Here is an 11,364-nt window from a genome sequence, read left to right as displayed (position 1 = left end):
CTACAAAAATTCCTTTATTCTCATAAACTATTTATTTTAAATGTAATTTATTATAAATCCAATTTGTTTCCTAAATTCCACATATGTACTACATTTTACCTCTGTACGCGCCACTGTTGTTTACTTGTTTTTTGGAAGCGCTCTCTAATTGACGGCAAAGCTCGCCAGCTTAGTATTTGACGTATAACCGACCAGTTCGTACACTCGATGCACCTGGGCGACTACAGCTACTACCAGAACACAGTGCGTATGCAGCGGTATTTCAGATTTTACATTGAATTTCATTTTAAATTTGAAATGATTTATCTTACGCCTCCTAAAAATGATGACACGATTTTCCTTTGATAAAAGACCGACAACTTTTTGCTCTACTTTGCATCGGATACGATCTTACTATAGATAATATCGATATTTTATACAGGGCATTTTTTATAATACGATCATTTTAAGAAAGTTGAAACTTGATTTTCTAAAATTTTTCAAATGGAACACCTTGTATTTTATTGTTCTATTTGATTCACATATCAGTCCAAAAGTCTTTGTCTAACATTTGCTTATAACTCTAATTATTTTGTTCAAAGTGTTAGTTAATACAACTTCTTCGAGGTCATGTTTTTTCTAAAATTCGGAGAATTTTCTACGTAACTTAGCAAACCTATACTAAAATGATAAACTGTTTATATTGCCATATATAGAATTTTCCCGAAAATCCATAGGTTTAAAAATATACAGGGTGTTCCATTTAAAAAAATGTAATATTTGGCGTGTCTAGTTTTTACTCATGGCCATGTATGTATCAAATTAATTTTGTAGTTTAGATTTCCTGATTCCGTATAACTTTTATATAAACTTTTTTAGTTAAATTTGAACATGTAGTAAATTTCACAGTGGAAAACTTACCTATACAATGGTTGTATGGTGGTTTTCAAAAAAGAGATGAATTTAGAAAACGAGAAAAATATAGGGTATTCTTTTTATTAAAAAATGCAAGTTTGGATTATATCTTCAAATTTTAACATTCAGTCGTCATTTTACATATTTCTTTGAGACCACAAGAAAATTTCCAAAAACTCTGATTATCAATTTTACCTAGATAAATAGAAAGGAAAAAAGATATGGGGAGTACAATGTTCTGTGAAAGTTCCTGTACATATATATGAGTTAAGAATAATGTTTCCTACTGGAAATAAAATATCTTGTAAATGTCAACAAAAATTAAAAAAAAAAAAACAGTTTAAACCTTAATCCATATTTCAGTAACTACTCTGTGTTTTTTCTAGCCATCTCTTAAGATTTCTTGGATTTTATGATGCGATTAGTTTATTTATATCCAACTGTCGAGCATTGTGGTAGTTATATTAAAATTATTAATGTTTCTCTTTATAATGTTTTGATGTCACGCAGTTGCTAGGAAATTTAAATATTTTGATAGTTTTCTCAATTACAAAATATCATACTGTACTATAACTATTAATTGGTGAATAATGATACTTTAATTTCCAATCAGCTTCAATGAATAACTGTTTGTCATTTTTTACTTTTCTCTTTTGTTGAGTCCAGAAACATGTATTTGTATAACAATTAGTTTATCCTTATGCTACGCAAGCAAATGGTCCCAAGAAGTCCAGATAGATTCCACATTAAATTTACTTCCCCTATAAATTTTTGTATTATTTTTCTTGATAACACCACTTCTTTATTTTTAGGAACTTGCTTCCCTGTTCTATATTGCTTACTATTAAACTACCTTTCTTCCTATTTATCTACACATTATTTACAACCGTTGGTTTCAATCTTTGTCTGGACGTATTTGACGTATAAAATTACTTTAGTAATCTTACCTACATACTTTTTGTTTTAGTGTACGATGCATCTGGCCGTTATACGGGTCAATTCTTCTTCGGAAACGATTATTGGCTCGGATCAAAGACACTGTGCAAAGAACTGACGAATATTGAGACAAACAAGGAGGTACCTCCATTTGAGGTTTATTTTTATGTGGCAAAAATTAGGATCAACATCAACAATCAAGCTACTCCCGTTGTAAGTATTAATAGCCACAGTATTTAATTCAGTTTATATTCAACGGAATTATGATATTACTGTTACTTTGTTGATGTTTATATTCTACAGGTTTTATCTACAGATAAGGTATGAAAGTGTATTGTAACAACGTTAAATTATTTTTTAGTAGATACATACTATACTTTCAATTAAATTTAAACATTCAATGTTTTATTAACTCAAATCATTTTTAAAAAGTTGTTTGTCTAATTCTTACATTATTATTAGTCTAACGTTTTCGTAATATAATTTGTTTGAAGAAGAATTGCGATTTTACTTTTTAGTTGTAATGTAGCAATTCGTAAGATAAATAAATAAACGCATTTACAATGGAAGGCAATTACTGTTAAATATATATGAGAACATTTTGCTTTGAAATTTATTTGGGGAACTGAAAGTGAAACGAAACAGTACCTGTCTGCGACCTGCGTCTGACATATTCTTAATCCACACATAACCGTGTACAAAATGCTGTTCGTCGAAACTGCTGTTGCAGGATGACTTCGGTTAATGGTATGAGGCATGTCAGTAAAAGTGCGCTTGCGACATGTCGGTAGATGCGCCTCTAGGATGTAACGCCATCGGAAGACGCACAGTCACTTTTTCATTAGGAGAACATGATATGTCGGGAGGTAATCATAAGAGCAAACGGATTCAAATTGTAGCTTGGATGCTCTTAAGTCTCTGTCGAGTCCATTTATGTGTTAGCTCGGTTTAGGTGACAGATTTTTTTTATGTAAAATTTGTGTATACACAGGGTGTCGTGGTTAAATGTGATAGAAGCCTGTAACTTCTTTATTTTTTGGCTGATTTCAAAAAATTCTTATTTAGAATGTAGGATAAAAAAATTCTATCTAAGTGTGATACGGCTGTTTTTATTATTGCAATACAGTGCCAACTAGGACGCGTTTTTTAACGTCAAATCAGCTAATTGGTATTAGCGATTTTTTTCCAAAAAACAGATTACGTATTCTCATTCAGCATCCCTTAAAACGTCTTATCACCAAGTCTCATCAAATTCGATACATCTTCAAGCGAGCACTTCAAGATGTTAAGCTTAAATGTGATAAAGCCTGTAACTTCATTTTTTGGCCGATTTCAAATTTTTTTTTAGAATATACAGCAATATTACAATAGTTTTGACCGGTATTGTTCGTAATTTTTCAGTGAAAACTTAAATAATCTCAAAGCTAAATATAGACACCTAATATTAATTAGCACATACTTGTAACACATACTCAAAATGAACAAACCCGTCTTTAAATAACTGCTAATTACATAAATTATAAACCTTTTTTACCGCATTTACATTGCTTTCAGTCTTCTTAAGTCTTACAAATAATTTAACTGAAATCTTTGCATTGTTGTTGCTAAAGATGTATACTAAATTAATTTCGTCGATGTTACTGTGTTTATTTGATTGCATATTACTTGGCGTAAAAAACTGAAATTACCGGAATTACCCATCTGACTGGTATTACCACCACCATCTATGCGCTTATGCCATCAAAATTTTGAGCACCACATTCATTTTACTTACCTGTTGGTAACTAGATATGGAATGTCCAGGTAAATGCAAACAATTTTAAATATTTTATAAAAAAAAAATGTACAACAAAGTTGTACTATTTTAGTAATTACTATTTTCTTCTGTGAACTAATAAATTGTCTAAAATGGAATGACAGGTCGATCGATGAAATTAAAAATCTATCTCCTAGCACCCTTATTATGATGACGTCAGTGTTGGAGCGATGATTCATCGACATTTTTTAAAATGAAATATACGTACCTATTTCTTCCTAATGCGGTATTATTATTTGAATAACACTATCAGAATATTTGCATAGTTCTTTAAAATATAGCTGAACAATATCCAAATACTTATACTTATTGTGTGCACTGGTCCATTGCGTCCTGATGCATGGCTTGTAGTCATTGAGCCGTGTTTTTCCTTTTCTTAATTTTTGCAGAAGAGTCAGTTCCAAATTCCAAGTCTTGACACCTGATCTTGATTGAAATTATCTCTATTCTTCTGGATTTTTATTGCCTCCTTCTACTGCCCTCATCATAATTCTGGTACTACCTTGTTAAGACTATAGAGATAATCGAGCCCCTTTAACCTTACTGCAAATCATAAAATTTGGTTCAGGGAGTAGAAATCTGATAACATAGCTGACCGTTACACTGGTTCTTTAGGGTATAGGATGGATAAAGCTACCACTTAACAATTTCGATGTACTTGATGACTATTTTATATAAACTGAGACATGCTATTAAGTATTTGTCTTTACATAGTTATTCAAAGTTCTGATGTGAATGTGTCTATAAAATTTATCGTGTAGCTGGCTGTCATCTCAGAAACTGAGATGTGACGAAGACATGAAACGATCTTTTTGCTCCAATTTTTCAGCGGATGGTAGCGATTAGGATCAATTGAGTGACTGAACTAACGTCATATGAACGAAATCGAAATTGCTCTTCTGACCAACATCGGTAGTTTAGTACTAAGATATCAGAAATCGTAGAGAAATGAATGAGCCCTCGTAAGATTCCAGGAGGTACATACCTGTATAAAATTTTAATCTGACAACTTCCGAAAGGATCAAGATTTAGCCCGAAATTAGTGAAATTTTGATGTCTAATATCAATGGAAATTAAGTATATCCCTAAATCTAATAAATCTCACTTTTACATCAAATTTGAGATTCTGTTCATGAAAATCGGTAACTTTGTTTTATATTTACATCAATACTGTTTGTAGCCTACTGGTTTGTATCCACGTTGTGTACTTCTTGTGGCTCTATCAGTGGGACAGATATACACCTCGAGTAATTTATTGCTATCGGAAATTAATACATTCTTTAATATAGAATATATTACTGTACTATAAATGAAGGGAACATGGTATACTAGATAATAATTAATTTAAAGGCACCAAAAGATTGGTTCTTGAACAATAGACATCTTATTTCTTAGGAAGTTTTTTTTAAATATGATTGTATTGAAGATTTCGATTACTTTACTATGTATGTACATGGAAAGAATTTGCTCATTTTATACTTATCGTTCTAATGCGTATAAATTTATATTGTAATAAATTGAATGGAAGCCTTCACAATAATTCGCAAGAGCCATTAAACTTAATTAATATTTCCAGACGAGGCAGTTGAACCTGGGTGAGTGCCTGCCTAGGTCTTGCGGTGTGGCTGGAGTTCGCATGCTGTTGGCACAAGAACGCAATCAAGGGGCATCGGTAAATATTGTGGGTGTACGAGAAGTTCCTGGGAAATACTCTCTATTGTCTGATTTGAAAGTTCACATTTTGGGGTGAGTATCCGGAGGGTAGAACACCATTGGACTCGTTCCCCGTTGTTTTTTTTAATTATCTTAGATTGTCCCTTTGTATTTGATCAAATGCGTGTGTTTGGAAAATTGAAAATTATATTTGTATTTACTATTCTTTCTTTGAAAAACTCCGTGTTTCGCATACCACATATTATTTTTTATAGGGTCTTTGTCTGTTTTCAGTCACTTTTAATTTTTTTAGTAGGTATTTCAGACACGTATGTATATGGAGTAAAAACGCAATGCGGATAGCGATGCCCCCCATTTACAAGGAAGGTAAAGCTCGAGAACATACGGTTACGTCACCCGTACCCTTATCCTCCCTCCCCCAAAACCGACCAGAAACTACCCACGGAAACTCATATATAATCTTTTCCACCGGCCACATCTATTTCATAATCCATACGCAAGGGAGATAAAGCCATCAAACATAATCACCCCAATACCTACTCCCTCTAATGGCCAAAAGGGGTTACACACGTTTCTGATCTATTCCACCAACCGGTTCTCCTCCATCCCTGTTTCTGAGGATGATGGACCACACAAACATAATGACACGCTACCATCATTCTCTCTAACCACTCAAATGCGCCATGCATAACAGGTATGTGTAGATTTTGGATGACTAGATTTGACCACTGATATACAAAAAGCGATTTCTCCTGTTTTAAGAGTGATTTTGGCGGGTTTAAGCGGTTGGAGAGGATGGAGGTAGCGTGACATTATGTTTATGGCGTCCTCATCCTCATAAAAGGAGATGCAGGAGAAGCGGTCACTGGAACAGATCAGAGACGCATGTAACCCCTTTTGGGGTTGGTTCTTGGCCAATGGGATAGAAGGTGTGGATTGTGTGACAATATGTGGGTGGGTTTTATCTCTCTTGAAAATGGGTGACATCGCTATCCTCCATCTACTCACGTGTCTGAAATGCTACAGGCAGGAGTAAAAGTGGCCAAAAAAACAGACAAATGGACCATCTGCCGCTATTTATATAATCGGAAATTTATTCCAGGGCCAAAAATAACTCGTATTCACAGCAATTTTCAATTTTGACCGGGACCGCTTTTCATTATAATTAGTGGTCCTTTAATACAGTTCAGCATCTTAGTAACTTCCTACACATAATTTTGATCAAATATTGATCAGTATCATTAGAGTTAGAAGGGGTTTTAGAAGTTTCCACCATAAAAAAGTTGGAGTTTAGATAATTCATTTTAATAATCAATTACGTACTAATTATTGGCTTGTCTACTATGCATTTGTTTCTTTAATATTTGATAAGAATATGATACAACTTTTAGAGTTAATTACCATTATCTTAATACCTTTAAGGTAAAATAAAAATACAAGAACTAATAAGAATAAAACGTTTTAAAACAGTTGAATTCATTATTGAAAGTAAAAAAATCTATTTAACAAAAATAAAAAGATAATGAAGTTGGTTTACACCAATAAATCGACATAAATAAGAAACATATTTTCTAATAAGTTGTAGACGTTGTTTATACTATGAAATTTAGTTCTAGAAAATTACTTCGAACACATTGAGTAGGTGCATTCTACAACAATGATTTCATGCAAGCGGTCATTTTATGCCAGCCCTTGGCCTAATTGTAGTGATGTGTATTTTTATATCCGTAGGTGGCTTACTGTTACTATATAACAAGGTTCAACTACTTTCCCTTCTTTAAGTCTCTCTTGAGAAAGAAAATTTGAATTTCTGGGTAATTCCAAATCGATTTATATTTATACAATAATACTATTCAGCTGAAAAATGTATTTAATAATCATTAATTCATTGGTTATTTAGGTACTCAATAATACCATCATTTTCTAAGAAATGTCTTTAAATTTGGAGCACTGATGAAGTTATTTCATAAATTAATTTTAAAAACTGAAATCTTCGAAAAAATTATTTGTGCAAATAATTCTTAATTTACTTTCTATACTTAAATTAATTAGTTTTTCCCACAGTTATCGTTTATTTAAGCATAATGATAATGTGGTAAATTAACAACTACTAACTTACTGAATGATTGTTAAATACATTTCTCAATGTTAGAGACTAATGGAAGAACAAAATCGATGGAAAAAGTTGTGATATTCTATAGTGAAATAATATATTTGCAATACTTTAGTATTCTACTGTATCATATACATAGATACTTATATGAAAATAATTAACTTAGCTACTTCACAGTTGTTATGCGAAATGTTTTAATTAATTGACATATCTTATCAACAGTGCTAAGAGCTAGTATAGCTATAACTATAGCTATAGTTATAATTGTTTTTAATTTAGTGAATGTACGAAAATTTTGATAATGCTTTTATATCTCCCATTTTTGATGGTTTTTTAAATTTAATCTCGGGTTATATGTCTTCAGAAAGGAAATAAACATTTCCGAAAACATAAAGTGTTCTTATTATACTAGCCCTTAGCATTGTTGACTGCAATCCCTAATACATTACTGTTTTTTTTCTAAACTAGTCAGGCTACCTTTCCTGTGAAAAATATGAATATAGTTTTTGGAATTGATAAAATATTCTGTCATATCTTAGGCAATTAACATGAACACAGTTAAAGATTGAATTAGGTATATCAACAAAATTTTAAAATTTAATTACGAACAAATAAATTACTCCGGTACCTACTGACATTACAAGGAATAACACAGCAGTGTGTTGGAACAAAAATATTTTCATAAATAACATTTATTAACTGCGATTATCTGAAACTATTCTTAAATTTGGAGTAGGGAAAATAGTACTTACCTAATTTTTAACATATCGTTACGCTACACTCTTATATTTTAACGTATATTCTTATCGTTATGTGAGACATAACCTATAAAGTACGTCATATTCTATTGCTTTAATTTTTAATTTGCAGGTTATATCTCACCCACACTTAAAATATATCTAACAGATAATAGCTAAATCGTTCATCGATAGTCTCATGAGCAATTTTTAGCTCTTTTAGCTTGATTGCGAATATAATTCAATTCCGCATGGAACATGAACTCGTAGATTAGTTGTTTCTCAAAATATCATTAGTAAAAAATTCTTCTGATTCTGATATTTTCGTGTTTTAGTGGAACTGTATTAATTACAGTCGCTATAATTGTGGTAGCATCACTAACAGAAATAATAATAAAGAAACGACATAGACTAGTAGAACATAAAGATGCTGAAGTGGAGAACAACAATCAAAACCAAAACAACAACAATAACAATGTAGATGATAATAAATATGTGAAGCGAAGTACTGAAATGGTTCTGAAAGAAGAAAATAATAAAACAAATAAAACTAGAAACGGTAAAATTTATTTTATTTACTTTAATTACAATTTTTGAATATTGTTTTTTCTTGTAGGTATATTTTTAAGGCTATTGCTGTCTTTCTCTGCCGTAAGCAATGGGAAGAAAATTATTTCAGTGGACAGAGTATCAATGGAGTCGATAAAATGTATCCACGGATTGAGATTCTTTTCCATAGGCTGGATCATATTGGTTCATTCATACCTCGAGTTATTTGCAATTGCTGATAATAAAAATTTAAGGATTTTGACCGAAAGAGGTTTCATGTATCAGACGATCTCTAACGCGACTTTCTCCGTAGACACTTTCTTCTTTATTAGGTATAAAAATTTGTTTTAACGGAACAACCACCAAGATTGCCAGGTCTAAGTCTCATTAACTTAATAAGTATATTATTTGTTGTAAACATGTTAAAATTATTTTTACAACTGAATTGTTTATTTCAGTGGTCTCTTGGTAACTCTACTTTACTTCAGAACGGAGTCTAAGAAACAGCTTCCGAAGAAACCAAAGAATACCTGCGAAGATATCCAGGCGAACACACTAAAGTTTCTGTTTATGTTACTTTACAGGGTTTTTAGACTGACGCCAGCCTATCTGTTTGTTTTGGGAGCAAACGAAATTGTTTTGAGGTACATACATAACCATTCCGTGTTTTCCCCTGCAATTATCGATCACGTCAACTGTGACAAGTTCTGGTGGAGAAATGCTCTCTACATAAATAATTTCTACCCCAGAGATGAGTTTTGCATGTTGTGGTCTTGGTATATGGCAAATGACACTCAGTTTTATATTTTGGCCAGTATTTTATTACTGATTGCTGTGAGGTAAGTGGCACTTGGTAATATAAAAGACAAAATTTAAATATATTTCTTTTATGGATTCTATCTAATCTACTTTCAGATAATATGGTGTATTTTACAAATTTATTTGTTTTTTTATTAAAACAAAACGAGGTTATTTGAGGTTTACGTTTGAACAACGAGGTGTATAAAATAGTTTTAAAATTATTATTAAACTCAATGATCATTAAAGAGTTAGTTTCCTTGTCATACTTAGGTATATATGTTTCTTCATACCTAAAGAAATGTTTATTTTACTACTCATTTTTTACTAAGTTACATAGAAAGTTGAATTTTTGCTAACTTACATCAGTGATAATTTTTATTAGGTATACATAAATATTCAGAGGTTTGTAGTAAGCATATGAGTTAATAATTTGTTGATCTACCACAGCGTTGATCAACATTTGTTAATACATCTAGGTATGGCTTTGATTATATGATCCTGTTGGAGTATCTGATTCTAGGCTACATCATCTTACTTCATCAAGGCCACTAGAGCCAGATAAAATATATTAATAATAATTATTTAACAACCACACCAGGTCTTGGCTGGTTATAGCAAGAGATTGGTTTCACTGATTGCAGTAGCCCAAAACTACATTTATATCATTTCAAATGTTGTAACTGATACAGTAGGTATAGTTAAATAATTTTTTATACGACTGCCTTGCAAAAGGGGGGTTTGCGCACGGAAAACACGCCCTGAAAGCGGTATTTTGCACATGCCGTGTGCTATACATTTTGCACACGGTTATGTCATCTTTGCACACGCGTCTCCAGATTGTGATTTTTGTTTGATGTTGTCACCCAAATTATGCAATGTTTCAAATTGGCTGAGTTTCATAGCAACCGTCACGGCTCCTTTATTTTGTTGATTAGATACTTCAAAAATTGTTGAATTCCCGAAGTTTGTGTGTGGAAATGTGTGATTCTGAAGAGATTTTACAGAAAGCAAGCGAAATATGTTCGGAACTGCTGCCCACAAAATCCAGAAGCAGGTATGAAGCTGAGTTAAGCCGATTGATGGACTGGCGACTAGCCAAAAATGTCCAAACTTTCTCATGTAGTCTTATTGACTTAAATATGAATTAAACTTGATTATGTAATTTATATAACTCAAAGAAATACAGTAATAATGCTGAATATATTATTATGTTTACAAAACGTCAATCAATTCTAAATCTGACTCTCGCCTTCTATATAACTGTTCGCAACAGATATATCGTCACTTAGTAACTGGACTCGGTCCGCACTTGTTTGTTGGTGCTCCGCTTGTCTCGTATTTCTTGGATCACTTATTTTACCACTTGGTATTTTTAAATTCTTGATTTCTCTAACTTGAATCTTTTTTCACTCTCTCGCTTATTAACTGCTTATATTTCTATAGGTTTTCTTTTCTTTCTTCAACAACTGTCGTTTTTCAAAATTATTTCCGTAACTAATCAATAATAATCTATTTTCTTTTTTTTTACTATCTTGATTTTTCTTTACCTTCTAATGGCCTTTCCACATATCTTTTAACCTGCCATGTTCCTTTTGTAATTCACTTCATTTCACTTTCTCCTTTGCACTTATACACCCTATTCTACTTTCTTTACAATCAATTTTGCCTTATACTTCAAAATATTTCTTATTTTATAATATTATTTGACCTTTCTAGTGACTACTGAATTCCTTGTGGATCCCACTTTAAATTTGACATTTTTCTGACATATCCTTTTAATTAATCTACAAATTGTCTTTCGATTTTAATATCTTTTATTAACTCTTATTCTACCTTATTTTTTT

At 31.8% G+C, this 11,364-nt stretch overlaps 1 protein-coding gene across 1 annotated transcript in view; it reads left to right on the top strand.

The window, feature by feature from the left end:
- Window positions 1–11,364, top strand: part of LOC108913531 (nose resistant to fluoxetine protein 6-like) — a 28,798-nt gene that overhangs the window by 5,917 nt on the left and 11,517 nt on the right. Inside the window, exons 2-6 of the mRNA XM_018719093.1 lie at window positions 1,862–2,043; window positions 5,223–5,392; window positions 8,506–8,729; window positions 8,787–9,051; window positions 9,178–9,558. Of these exons, the coding sequence (XP_018574609.1) occupies window positions 1,862–2,043; window positions 5,223–5,392; window positions 8,506–8,729; window positions 8,787–9,051; window positions 9,178–9,558 (1,222 nt within the window). The remainder of the gene's footprint in view (window positions 1–1,861; window positions 2,044–5,222; window positions 5,393–8,505; window positions 8,730–8,786; window positions 9,052–9,177; window positions 9,559–11,364) is intronic.

This window comes from Anoplophora glabripennis, unplaced genomic scaffold (genome assembly GCF_000390285.2).
Source record: "Anoplophora glabripennis isolate ALB-LARVAE unplaced genomic scaffold, Agla_2.0 scaffold34, whole genome shotgun sequence".
Taxonomy (NCBI): Eukaryota; Metazoa; Arthropoda; class Insecta; order Coleoptera; family Cerambycidae; genus Anoplophora; species Anoplophora glabripennis.
Note: the sequence above shows the minus strand (reverse complement) of the source record. Positions and strands in the feature narration are given on the sequence as shown.